At 43.4% G+C, this 14,804-nt stretch overlaps 1 protein-coding gene across 1 annotated transcript in view; it reads right to left on the reverse strand.

Moving 5' to 3' along the window:
• The window catches only part of PLA2R1 (phospholipase A2 receptor 1), a 73,968-nt gene that overhangs the window by 47,716 nt on the left and 11,448 nt on the right, over nt 1-14,804 (reverse strand). The window contains exons 5-7 of the mRNA XM_026647495.2: nt 1,547-1,660; nt 851-994; nt 386-574 (exon numbers count right to left, since the gene is read on the reverse strand). Coding sequence (XP_026503280.1) covers nt 386-574; nt 851-994; nt 1,547-1,660 — 447 coding nt within the window. The remainder of the gene's footprint in view (nt 1-385; nt 575-850; nt 995-1,546; nt 1,661-14,804) is intronic.

A 14,804-nucleotide genomic window follows, 5' to 3' on the forward strand; every position in this document is an offset into this window, starting at 1 on the left:
CCTGCCCCAGTCCTGATCCCACTCCCACCCTCTGAATCCTTCGGTCCCAGCCTGGAACACCCTCCCTCCCGCACCCTGAACTTCTCATTTCTGGCCCCACCCCAGAGCCTTCACCCCCTCCCACACCCCAATCCCAAATTTTGTGAGTATTCATGGCCCGCCATACAATTTCCATACCCAAATGTGGCCCTCGGGCCAAAAACTTTGCCCACCCCTGTCCTAGAAGGAGCAGGCATCATAAATTCGTATTCTATTGTATATCTGTACAAGACAAATAATATCATGCCTGAGTCATGTGGAAACCCATCATTAAAAGAACTTAATGAATCAAAAAGAATTCAGTTATTAAAAGTAACACAGTTTAAACTAACTCTCCAGCACTCACCATCTTCAAGAAGGTTAATAAATAACTCCACATCTGCCAAGGAAGTTATACTAATGAGATTGCTATTATCAGTCTTGCAAGAGAGTAAAGCCTCATTCCAGCTCTTTTCCTCTTTATGAAGTTTGTAGCAGTTGCGGTTGTAGGGATACCAGCCAGTGTTACAGCGGGTAGGATGATACTTCCATATATCTTAGTTAAACAATAAAAGATAAGACTATATTACACAAAATTAATTTCAGGCTATGCTCTATTGTTTTCTTAATACAGTCATAGCTTTTTTTTTTAAATTTACAAAAGTAGAAATATAAAACCATCCAAAACTACTAGGTAAAGACAGAACATTTCCACATACGAACATGCAGTATCATGTATCAAAATACAAATGCTAAATATAGATACTTTTTTGTAAAAAAAACAAAAAACAAAAAACCCCACCAAATGAAATATTACCATTGAGAGACTTACCAAATGTTTCATATTCTGTACTATTTCCATATTTTTTGCATACATAAGGCAATCCAGATTCACATTTATAACTTTGCCAGTCATACTGCGCCTTTGAATTAAACACCACACAGTGATTTTCTCCAAGTGCGCTATTGGTGAGACCTACAACCAATTTTTAAAAAAAAACGTAAAATTAACCATAATTTACTTTTGAATTGCAAAACAGGCTTACAATCTTCTACAAGTGTTATCATATTGATACACAAACCAAAAGCTCTCAGTAAAGTAAAACAAGTTTTATTGCTCAGCACTGGGTAATGCAAAGGAACTGATTGAATTCACAGGAATTGGATGGTTGAACATCACAATCTATATTTGTTGGTACGTGTTTGCTCACTGAGTGCTATCCCATGAAATACCTGAAAAGTTCCAGTGTCCATTTTCTGTGGAAATTTATAGCCTTGAAATATGGGACAAGGGATGTCATAGGGCTTATCATAGTAACGTGAGACTAATCAGTTAAAATTCCCAATAGAATACATCTTTAAAATACCCTTTAAAAAGTCCGATCAATGAAACCCTGATCTATGTCCCTGGAATTTTGAATATCCCTCCAAACGAAAACACAAAAAGGGCCAATACTCTTATAAATTTCAGTTATAGAGAACATACAATTACAATTCAATAATATAGTGCAAGAGGAACATCAATTACTTGATCTCCAGTTCACAAATGCCAATGATGCTCCATCGGACCACTGCCAGCCAGAAGATTCATCCAGTCTATTTAGCCCTGTCCATAGCAGAATTCCTTTAGTGCTTAACTTCTCTGAAATATAAAAAATAACCAAAACATGTTGAACATTTCAGATGCAGATATACTGTTCTGATCTCTCATGATGATAACAAAGCAAAGCTTAAAACAAGTCTCCAGAAGGCTTAGGAATGCCATTGGCATTTAATCTTTGCTCTTGAAAATGTTCTATTCCATTACTAATCAGTATTATACTGAAAGACAGCTAACTCAGCCAGTCACAGTGCAGGGATAACATATGTCTGCAACAACATGATCTCTTCACCTTCCATCCTGTTTCAGGTTTTCTTGCTCATTATGAATGAAATATGATTTTAAGGTCAATTATAGTAAACAACAAAATTGTCAGACACTTAAATGAACATAATTTGTTGGAGAAGAGTCAACATGTTTTTTGTAAAGGGAAATCATGCCTCACCAATCTACTAGAATTCTTTGAGGGAGTCAACAAGCATGTGGACAAGGGGGATCCAGTGGATATAGTGTACTTAGATTTTCAGAAAGCCTTTGACAAGGTCCCTCACCAACAGCTGTTAAGCAAAGTAAGCGATCATGGGATAAAAGGGAAGGGTCTCTCACGGATTGGTAACTGGTTAAAAATTAGGAAACAGAGGGTAGGAATAAATGGCCAATTTTCAGAATGGAGAGAGGTAAAGAGTGGTGTCCCCCACGAGTCTGTACTGGGACCAGTCCTATTCAACATATTCATATATGATCTGGAAAAAGGTTAAACAGTGAGGTTAAAACATTTGCAGATGATACAAAACTACTCAAGATAGTTAAGTCCCAGGCAGACTGTAAAGAGCTACAAAAGGATCTCTCAAAACTAGGTGACTGGGCAACAAAATGGCAGATGAAATTCAATGTTGATAAATGCAAAGTAATGCACATTGGAAAACATAATCCCAACTATATATATAAAATGATGGGGTCTAAATTAGCTGTTACCACTCAAGAAAGAGATCTTGGAGTCATTGTGGATAGTTCTCTGAAAACATCCACTCAATGTGCAGCAGCAATCAAAAAAGCGAACAGAATGTTGGGAATCATTAGGAAAGGGATAGATAATAAGACAGAAAACATCATATTGCCTCTATATAAATCCATAATGCCCACATCTTGAATACTGCACGCAGATGTGGTCATCCCATCTCAAAAAAAGATATATTGGAATTGGAAAAGGTTCAGAAAGGGGCAACAAAAATGACTAGGTGTATGGAACGGCCTCCGTATGAGGAGAGATTAATAAAACTGGGATTTTTCAGCTTGGAAAAGAGAGGACTTGGGGGGATATGATTGAGGTCTATAAAATCATGACTGGTGTGGAGAAAGTAAATAAGGAAGTGTTATTTACTCCTCATAACACAAGAGCTAGGGGTCACCAAATGAAATTAAGAAGCAGCAGGTTTAAAACAAACAAAAGGAAGTATTTCTTCACACAACGCAGAGTCAACCTGTGGAACTCTTTGCCAGAGGACATTGTGAAGGCCAAGGCTATAACAGGGTTCAAAAAATAACTAGATAAATTCATGGAGGATAGGTCCATCAATGGCTATTAGCCAGGATGGGCAGGGATGGTGTCCCTAGCCTCTGTTTGCCAGAAGCTGGGAAATGAGCGACAGGGAATGGAACACTTGATGATTATCTGTTCTGTTCATTCCCTCTGGGGCACCTGGCATTGGCCACTGTCGGAAGACAGTATACTGGGCTAGATGGACCTTTGGTCTGACACAGTATGGCCATTCTTATGTATAAAAATATTTAGTGCCTTCACCTGCAAACTGTAGACATTTCAAATCCTAGTGTAATAGGAATTTCAGAGTTTCCTGTTAGCCACATCCTATAATTGAAAGTGAGAATTGTTGGGATTCCCTCCAAGACCTCTTTCCACTTGGCTTCCCAAGAACTCAGTTTGACTCCAGACTTTGTCACTCAGGTATCTTCATTTGGCATACAGCAATGCTACACTGAGTTGATCAGGCTCAAACGCAGTGGGAATAGATGAAGGGTTCAGAATAGCTCCAAAATTACACAGAAACTCTCCCTTTATATACATATCTTATTGCATTTACTATACATTACATCACACGTTTTTGGATTGGATTGGTTACTTTGAGCTGTCCATGCATTGTCCATCCTGACCTCCTCTTTACCACCTCTTTACATTCCTTCCTTATCTTGTTTGCAGTAAATGGTTCCCTGGTTGTCCTCCCTCTGATCCTGGCTGGCCCAGACATTTTATCTTTTTAGCCTAATGATCTGTTTACCTCCAAAGTCTATCTTCATGAAATGGGGACTCCTTCAATGTGTTAATCACTCATGTCAGGCCAGGCCTCAGCTACATTCCCTGCTTCTGTTTTTCTGTTTTATATTAGCATTCATTTCATCTGCATCATATTCCTGTCGTTCTGTGCTCTCTTTTTTAAGTTTATTATCCAGCAACACATGCCTAAGACCGCGGTAGTTGTAATTATTTGAACCACCATCAATATTAGACTTAAAGTAGGAACCAGGGGATGCAAGGGCTCTTCTGGTACAGCCCACCACGGTGTTTCCACTGCCTGAACAATAGCATCCCAATGATAACAATATAATTGCTCGGCTATTAGTTGGGCAATGGACACAAACTGCTCTATTTTCCTTTGTATCAAATCAGTGATGTTAATGGACAAGGAATGTACGGGTGCAAAGAGATTGGTCACCAGTGATTCCCATTTGGTGTTGTCTGTCATGACCTCTGTTACATTCTCCTTCATCTTCACACTTGGCCATAGGGCATGGGTCCCAATCTGAGTCAGAGAGGTGAGGTTCAGACAAAATCCATCCAGCACCCTGTCATGGTTTTGTCTCCACTGAAAAGTTGTGGTATCCCAGAGCACATACTGTGTCCCCAAGCCGTACCACCTCCTTCACTCTCTCTTTAATGACTAGTTGGGCCCAACCTCCCTTGCTTGTGGGAGGTTCATTCAGGCTGAGCACTCACAGCACCAGCTGTGCTTGATTTGTTTACAGCAGACTGTGTTTATTTCATCTACTCATGTTGCCATCTTCACACTGGGATAATGTTGTTTATAGGTCCCATTCTCTATTGTACTGTTAATATATACCATACATACTGTTAACATATACCAATCTTTTAGGATTCCTGGCCTGTCCATCTAGGAATAGCAATCACAATTGTCACAGTTGAATTATTAATTTCATGTGGTGCCCAAGATCCAGGACCTTTTAGCCTCGCAAATTGCAAATTTTCCTTCCCGATATTCTTAAATCCCGTATCCATTAGTGTGGTTCAGATAAGTGTGCTGTTTAACATTCACCCCATTTTATTTCTTCTATTCCCTCCATTAGATGCATACCAAGTTTGGTACCATATGTGGCACACAATATTCAATGAATCAATCACAGTATTCACAGATATATTAATCCATTTTAAAGTTTGTGCAACGGAGTGCATTTTACTAATACTTAATACCTCCTGCTGCAAGGTTAAAGTACTAATCCCTCCTCCCTTTTTAATGCTCAACCTAAACTATCAGTTAGCAAGTTAATCTTAAGGTTCAATTCCTTGATATCGGCATAATTCCATAGAGAGACCCCAACTCCAGTGCTACACATATGGTGCCACTGTGTCCCTTTTGGCTGTACGATTTTTGTGTCTTTCTTGGAATATGCCTCCCACCGGATCCTCCCATAATCAAATGTGTGCCCTGATATTATTGGTAAACTATTTTTTTTTTTACATGGGGCTGGGCAGGTTCCAGTCAACCTGTGTTTTGTACAGTCTAAAATATACCTAGTACTGCTGTTTCATGAGCGAGGTATATAAAAATACCATTTTCTAGCTATGGAGCGGTTATTGGATAAAATAGAGGGGGGAAGTTGAGCCCTGTGGAGGGAGAACAGTGTGGATATGCATAGGAGTCTGTGGGACCATGGGCTCACTGTTTCGAACCACCCTCCACCAAACCAGTGAAAAAGAATTGATGATAATGTCAACTATCCATCTGGGTCCAATGTCAGTACAATTAGCGTATATAAGCACACCCACAGTTCTGAAATTCTAGTGCATGCCATAGTTCCCTAAGTCCATATCAACCACCTGGACTTCATTAGCCATCTTGACGTTCCGGACCCACTAGAACTGGAGTCAGAGTCCCGGCAGCTGCAGGTTTTTGTCAGTCAGAATTCATATGCCCTGTAGGTAGCCAGATAGCAGGCCCCCTGACACCTACACATGGCAAGGTAAATCACCTCTCGTCACTATGATCTTAAGCACGGTGCCAGAGGGGTTTACCACAAGACCAGATGAACATTCATCTTCTGAGGCATGTCAACATCTTTGGCTTTCTGCTTGGATAGGAGTGATCTGAACAGCTGTAAAAATTCACCACAGATCTAATGCCACACCAAACCACAAGAGTGTGCCCAATGTTGGAAGCCACCACCACTGCATGGATGCAGAAGGGAAGAAACCATTTCTAGATTCTCTCTTTTACTGAACTTTGTGAATTTTGAGCTGGCTTGCATGAACTCAACTCTGCCCTTTACTTCCCAGGTCTACCAACTATACAGAGGGTCCAAGCTGATCCAATATCACACATGAACCATACCTCTTTGCCTTTGGGAAAGTGTAGTAGGGAGCTAGATCGTGGATCATGAATTTAGATCCTACTTGATGTTCAGTTAGATCTCCTTTTGCATCGAACCATGCCTTGGCCTTCTGTACTTCTGCCTCATTGGTTACCACCATGCTTTTTTAGACCTGTAAAATTTGCATCTGCCAGTCCTGTACCCAGGCTTCTGATAGAGCTACTGTAGCCAGATGGGCTGGAACTGGGTTAATCCCATCCTCCCACAGTGTCATTTGTCTTCTCATCAAGACCTTGTAGGGGCAAAAGCCTGTGGATCTGCACTCCCTAGCTCTGATATGCATTAGTACCAGTGGTAACATTTCATCCCAATTGCTGCCTGTAGCATTAACCCTTTCCTGAGTTCAGATTTTATGGTTCTGTTCATTCACTCAACCTGTCCTGGTGCTGCTGGATGACACGGGAATGTGGAACTTCCGACTGATGTCCAGCAGTGCACACTTCTTTGACAACAGACCCCACAAAGCTGCTCCCATTGACTAAGACAATCACCTTAGACACCCTTGTCTGCAGGACAAATTGTACACCAGTTGTTTTGCTGTAGTTAGGGCAGTCATATTCTTGGCGGGGAAGGCCTCAATCTAATCAGAAAAAGCACCAACAACCACTAGCACATATTTATTACCTCTTGGGCTTAAGGGTAATTCCCCAGTATAGTCCATTTGAATTCTTTCCCATGGACCTCTGGGTGCCTGTCTCATAAGAGCTCCCCTATGATTTCTGTTAGCTGGTTGTGTCTGGCATAGATTAGGCAGGCATCAAGATGCTCCTTTAGGTCCCTTTCCCATTTGGGCCACAACCCCCATCTTTGCCAACCTATTTCTGGCCTCTGCCAGTTTGGGGTGGCCACCCACACTGGACCCACACACCCATAATAGCAGATCTTTTCACATATCCTGTGGTACCAACCATACCAAACCATTTTCTGATTTTACACCTAAGAGTCCCTGCTCTATTACTAAATCCTGACCTGCTACCTTCACTTCCTTGCAGCATGCTTGCTCCCAAAGTGATCCTAGCTCCAAATCGTTTCTGAATGTTTTGTAGCCACACCGCTATAGCTTGTGTTTGTTGCTGGCCTCGAGTGAGCACTGCTACCGGGGTTGCTTCCAAAGCGGTCTCCCATGGCCAAGGTGACCCAGTAACTGCTGCATCCTTGAATGCTAGGTTGGCTGCCTGATTCCCTTTCACCAATGACCTTTTTTTCCTGTGCACCTCAATTTTAACCAAAATCAGCCAGCATTTGCCACATACTACTGAATTTGATCTCTCCTCCATCAGTAGCCCAGTACTTCTTCTGAGCCCACCAGGCTAACATTCATACAGCTCCCATGAACACCCAATCTGAGTCCAGAACTATGGTAAGTTTAGAGAGATCCCTTTTCTTCCATCAACACACTGATAACTGCTGCCACGTCTGCATACTGAGCCGATTGACTGCCATTTATATTGTAAAGTGTTTATAATTATTCCATCCCTCAGTTTTACTGCTGCCAGACCTCCTTTCCTCTGTCCTTATGCAGATAGATGGCAGTATGTACATCAAACCTCCTCTTGAACTCTGCCAGCATAAAGTTATTTAAAAAGATTGGATACCCAGTGCTAGAGGGGCTGACCTCACACTCATGTAGCATCCCTCCTATGCAAATTTCTGCAATCCATTCCTTTGGTTCCATAAGCTGGACAGCCTCCACATTTTCTCCTTGCAAAGCCAGAGTCCATTTCTGAATTCTTTCATTGCTCACTTGCCCAGCTGATAGGTTTCCTCCTAGAACTACCTTAAGGGGAGTATGCTGGCTGACTATAAACATGTTTTGGCTTCCCACCAAGCTTTTGTGCTTGATAATAGCCCAGTATGCTGCCAACATGATTTTCTCACACCAGTTATACTTTAGTTCCACACCCTGCAGCAGTCGGGAGGCAAATGCCACCGGCTGATCCTGATCTCCATATTTCTGCATGAACACAACCCCTTTACTGTTTGGAGTTAGACTTTTTAATGCACCCAGTGTTACTCTCATCCGGACTAGTCAGTAGCAGAGCGCCCCCAAAAGCCTATTTGGCTCAGCCACTGTTTCAGTGTGCTCTTCCTGCCAATCCCAATGAGGTGCCATTACCAATTCATACAATGGACTTGCTGGGGAGAAAACTCCCTGCAAAATCCTGTTATTCCAAGAAAAGATTGTAGAGCCTGTTTGTCTGTGGAGATGGGCAGTTTGGAGATTAACTCTGCTCTCTGGTGGTCTATGTTTTGCCCTTCCTCATCTATTGACACTCCCAAGAAAGTCACCTCTTTCCTTGCCAGCTGTACTATTTCCACTATTCACTTTTAATCCTGACCACTGCAGACACTGCAAAGCCTCAAACAAATCCTGTTTATGTTCCTCTTCCGTAGGGGATTGAATCAGTATTTCATCAATGTACTGGATGAGTCTGTCTGGCTGAGGGAAGTCCCAGAGTCCATGCTCACATGAAGCAGTGTAAATGGTGGGGGAATCTTTGTACCCCTGGGGCAGTACAGTGCATGCATATTATATGCCCTCCCCCATGTAAAAGCCATCCTGTACTGACACTCTGGGACTAGGGGGAGGGACCAGAACCCATTACTAATGTTCAGCACAAAAAACCACTTCATTCTATGAGAGATTTTTGCAGTCATCTCAGGATAAGCCATCACTAAAGCAGCCACAGATTTTGCCCTATAGTTTATGCTCTTATAGTTTACGGTCAACCTCCATCCCCCTCCTGGCTTCTGCGCTGGCCAGGCTGTGGAATTACACACTGAGGACATTGGCTTTATCACACCTTGCTCTAACAATGCCTCCACTTCTCCTGAATTGGACTGAAGGGACTCCTTAGGTACTGGATATTGACTCTGGGGTGGTGGACTTGGCCCATACCTCTGAAAAGGTCTCCATTAGTTGGGGTACCCAAGCAGGTGTGTCCTGTTCATATCATAGAGCAATTTCTTATGCATTGGGCATGACACCTCCTTCCACATTCCCCCAAAGCACCATATTAGTCAAATCCACCACTAATTTCATTTCCACTAACACACGAATCCCTAGAATTTCTTCTTGTGAATTTACTACCATGTCACAATCTCCATGTTCCTATTATAATTGGTTCCTTTTCCCTAATCTGAACTGGACAAGTTACTCCAGTAACTTCCTGAATCTCCCTTCCTCTGTCCCTTTTGGCAAGTGCCTTGTCATGGTTATTGCTACCCCACTGTCTAGTAACATGTCCTCTTCCACTCCCACTATAGTGATGTTTACCATGGGGCATGCCAGCCATCCTGTAAAAGGGGTGCTACGAGAGACAGCTGGGGTGCAAGGGTCTGGCAGCCCTATTGGGAGCTCACTGGGTGAGGCTGCTCACCAGACTGGCTACCTTGCAGAGCTTTCAATCTCTTCACTTCCTCTCCAGTTCCTCCTCCTCATTCTTAAGCTGTCAGAATGGCACCCAGGGTCTTCCGTGTTCCTGATCTACTTGTCCCTTTCCCCAGAGTCCCTTGCCCCTAGAGCTGGATTCCACTTGGAAAATCTTGGCTTCTGCCATCAACACTGTGGATTTATATGTAGCCCCCACCAGTGCTCTCCTCTGGACAACAGACTGTCCAACTTAGAAGGATTAAGGTCAAATTGTAAAACACAATCCTTGCATTCCGGTGACAGCACAACTAGCAACATTTCAATGTGCGTTCTCTCTCCTGTAGCTAGTAAATTATGCATATTAGGCTTCCGTAGATTCCACCACTGAAGGAGGCAATCTGCTAGTTCACTCAGACCCTCCTTCGGGAAGAACTTCATATTAAACACCTCTGCTTGAGCTGATCTTAAATTGTAAAGCACCCATGCCAACTCTGCCCCTAAAACTGAATCCTCCAGGGTATGCTCTATGACCCGTGTCCATAAACTTCCCAAAGATTTCTGCAATACCTTCTCCCAATCCTGCATAGTTAAGTGGTTCATATCTTTCAAGGCCATTCCTTTAAAAAACCACTGAGTATACCTATTCCAATCATCCCTCTACTGCACAAGCACGTCCCATAGCTACACTGCAAATTGGGAAAACCCTGCTGGGTCCCGTCTCCCATCATGCTGGCACTGTCACAACTAATCCCGTAAATTTGCTACTTGTTCCATGAGCTGGTCTTGTTCCTCCTTAATGCCTCACAGCTTTCATTCTTCTCCAAACATGTCTTGTTGGATTGTATTGCATGTACCTTGTATATTTCTTTCTGCTCCTCCAGCCATTTCTTTCCTTTTCCAATTTGTGGACTTGAATCTTTAAGTCCTTCAGTTGTTTATCCAAGGCTCGGATTCCCAATATTAAGCCTTGTAACAAAGTCTTTTGCTTGTCTGTTTTACATTTCTTATCCAGCACTAGGTGTTGGAGTTCCTTTTCCACCCAGTTCCAGTCTCCCCCAAACACATCTCTGGGGAGTCCATAGGGGCCTCTTTTGGACACAACCCACCCCTCCAGTGCCCTGGCAACTTCTTCAAATTTAAACCCTTCTAATGCCATTGCAAACCTTGACACATACAATAAACTATACATTACCTGCTCCAGACGAATGGATCTAGGTTGAGGCATGACACCACTATGTTGGGATTCCCTCCGAGACTTCTTTCCATTTGGCTTTCCAAGAATTCTGTTCAACTCCAGACTGTGTCCCTCAGGTATCTTTACTTGGCATACAGCAACACTACGCTGAATTGATCAGATTCAAATGCAATGGGGATGGATGCAGGGTACATAACAGCTCCAAAGTTACACAGAAAGCCTCTCCCTTTATATACATTACATATCTCATGGCATTTACTATACAGTGCATCACACGTTTTTGGATTGGCTTGGTTACTTTGCAAGAAGCAATTGCTGTGCAGCATATCCTGTCCATGTGCGACCTCCTCTTTACCACCTCTCTACATTCCTACCTTATCTTGTTCATCATTATTTTGCTTGTAGTAAATGGTCCTTCCTCTTATCTTGGCTGGTCCAGACATTCTGTCTTTTTAGCCTAATGATCTGTTTACCTCCAAAGTCTATCTTCAAGAAATGGGGCCTCCTTCCATGTGTTAATCACTCATGTCAGGCCAAGCCTCAGCTACAACAACAGGATAAAACTGATATTTGTAGAGAGGGGAAGTATCAGGATTCAGAGCAGTCTTTAGAGCACAAAACTAGAAGCCCAATTCTGCAACCCTTTCCCTATACTTATATTCTTTAGTCAAACTAGAAATCCCATTGACTTCAAGGGTTTCAGGATCAGGCTCTAAGGGAAGATCACAATCAAAGGCTTATTTAAGAGACCCTTTCCACAAGCAGGAAAACAAATATATCAAAGACAAAGAAGTGTTTTCTGTTTATGAAGAGAGTGTCATTCTCCCATACCTGATATTTACTTAAAATCTGCAAAACCTTCTGGTCAACCCAATCCAGTTAGTACAGGTACCGCAGAATAAATAGATTTTGACACAGGGAAGAAGGTAGTTATAGCTTGCAATTAAAAGGCTCTCACACTGTATTTGTGAAATTCTCCAGGGAAAATGAACACACCTGTAACTTCCTGTAATGGGGGCACTCATCTCTTGAGTGCTGGGTGTGAAACTGCAGTCCTTTTCTCACTCCAGGCACCCCCCGCAGTCTGCCAACCAACCTTGGCAGGTCTTCAGCAGCTTGTCCCTCCAGCCAAGTCATTAAATGTAAATGAAGCCTTTCTGCAGTACCAAAGTGTACAATAACTAATAGTCTATTTGCTCTCGCTAGGGTCTTGAGCCCCAGCTCTGGGCCCATTAAATTCGGCTCCAAAACAAGGCCTATCCCTTTCTTGGGATTTACACCACTTTACCTGTGGCTCTTAGGGGAACCTAGGCTCACCCACTACTCCGGGTTCTAACCCAAGAATCTATAAACAGCAGCCATGTACTACTTACTCCAATCTATGGCTGCTATTTTCCTGGGTCTCTTCCTAGTACCGGGCCCCTTTTATCTCCAGCCCTATTTCAGGGCCAGCATCCTCTGGTTCTCTCTCTCTTCTTCACTCCGTTGGTCCCAACTAGGAACTGACGTGTTAAAGACACTGCAGTGTATTTTTTTCTAAGCCTGCTGGTCTCTGATTAGCTGCTTCTGTGAGGTTTCTCTAGGCAGGCCTGGAAGACCCACCTTTGCTGTTCCTTTCCTGTTACTTCACTGCTTCCTGGGGTGGCATGTAGTAGGACTGTGGGGTCTCCCTTAGTGAGCTGCAGAGGCCAGATACACCCCATCACATACCTTCCCCTGCAGAAGGGAGTTGGGGTGGTGGTTCTGTCTGAGGGTAACATTCCCTCTTGTACAGGATTTGCCCTGCTTCCTCAGGGTCTTCTCTCCCAGACCTCTCTGCCTGGAAAACATGTTCAATTTAGGCTCCCTGGGAGTTCCCCTGCTCTGGAGTCAACATACATCAAAAGGTGGGTTTGACCAGTTACCCTTTAACTATGTTCTCTAGCCAGGGGACACTTTTTGTTTAGCTGTTACAAGGAAGTCAGCCAGGTTCTTGCCAATACCCTTATCTTCCTCAGAGAAACATGAAGTGGTGAAAGCCTGGAGTTCCCCCATTATAGGTATCCCATACAGTGCACATAGTCCTCAACAGTCCATGGCATGCTGTAATTTATGATGTGCCGAGCGTTCAGCTAGTTGAAGCCCTTTTTCATCTCTAAAGTGGTTAACAGCATTGGGATTTCACTAGAAAGAAACTTTTCTGCTGTGGCCTCCTGAGCTGGAGAGGAATCTCCCTGGGTGCACCTGCATGTACAGCTTTCAGAGATAAGGCTCTCGCAAGCTACATTTAGATCACTTTCAGAATTTCCAAAAACCAGGGATTGCACTGTTTTGCTAACTGCTTGTAGTATCTGGCTTAGCAACACCTGCTTTTGTTCTTTCTGTACCAATGCTATTTTATGGATGAAATTCAGTATATCGGGATCACTTTTATCTTCCTTTTTCCTCTGGCTATAGCTCTTCTTTTTAGCAGGGGTCCAGTTGTGGCTTTGGCTTGCAGCTTCATTGTGATCTCATATCATTAGGTCTATAGCAGGGCAGCTCCTAATTACAACTGGCTCATGTCCCTCCTGGCTCAATCCAAGTTCCTGTTGTAGTGGTTGCACCCTGCACGATTCCAACTCTTTTCAAAGGATGGGCTACCTCAGCCTTCAGGCTTTCTCACTCTTTATCTTTAACCTGCTAGACTTCAACCCTGACTGGACCTAAAGCAAATTATAGAGCTAAGTCAGCAACTTCTGCAGCAAACACTGCTGTTCCCCAGTCTCTTTTTCAATTATGAGATGGGTCCTGTTCCCACTGCACTGCTTGGGCTAAGATCTGGTCCCTTGAGGAGCGCATCTCTTTGAGTTCCTACACGGCCTTGACCTTTTAGACCTGTAGGATGTTGAGTTGAGCCATGACTTCCTGTTTGACCCCATCACCTGCAGTGACCCTATCTTCTACTTTTCTCCACTTCAGTAGGGGTTGGGTAGCTGTAAAGGCTACTGCCATTATTGGAGCCTCTACAGTCGACAGAGGCTTGGTACTGGCAGCTGTTGATACTAAGTCCTTCACTGGGCGGTGAATCCATATCCTCACACCATTTTCCTGGCTGCTCAAATCCTTACCCCGCTCCTTGTGGGGATGTAAGGTTCCTGGTCAACTATCACCCTGCTTTCCAGTTCAAGTCCATACTTGTGTTTTTAATCACACCTCTCTGCCTTCTCCTGGACCATCATCCTCTGTCCTCTCAATTCCTCAAATTTGTTTCAGAAAGTGGTTGCTGGCTCAGATGGATTCTCGTAGCTGAGCGCTGAAGTCATCCCATTGTCCTATGAGCATCTCCTTCTTGCTCCGTTGTTGCTGCAGCTTGCAGCACTAAATTCTGATCTTGCAGACTCATCTGATGTGCTTCCAAGATCTGTATCTGGTCCCAGAGGGCTTGTAGAACTACCTTGTGTTGGTAGCTGGTCCTACATCTTGGAGATATTCTGCAAAACTCTCTGTAAATCCTGATGTAACTTCATGTTACAAAGTTTGCACAGCTGTCAGCACCAAATCTTTGCTCTACCAGATCACCTCAATCTTGGCTCCACTGTCAATGTAAAGAGTTTTCTTCTCCATCTGTTGTTGCCTGCAACTCTTTTGATTCTCCTTTAACTCCTCCGTGAGCTTGTCTAGCTGTTCTTGGAGCTGGGAGGTCTTAGTCTGCTTCACTACCTGCAGACTTTGCAGTTGCTCCTTTAGCAGCCTCTTTAATTCATCTCCCATTTTAGACCCATCTCCATGAGTAGCTGCTTGACTGAGGAGGGACTGGTGTCTGGATCCTGACATTGGGCTGGATCTCTCAGTCACTTCTGAAGCTTGTTTGCTCTCTTCTATTCCAGCTGCAGCAGTTGCTTCAAATTCTTTTGCATGGTACTGTATTGTCCATCCACAGTGTCTTGACTGGTTGATGGCTTCGGTCAACTAGTTCC

The sequence above is a fragment of the Terrapene carolina genome, unplaced genomic scaffold (genome assembly GCF_002925995.2).
Source record: "Terrapene carolina triunguis isolate 2854851 unplaced genomic scaffold, T_m_triunguis-2.0 Scaffold62, whole genome shotgun sequence".
NCBI lineage: Eukaryota > Metazoa > Chordata > Testudines > Emydidae > Terrapene > Terrapene triunguis.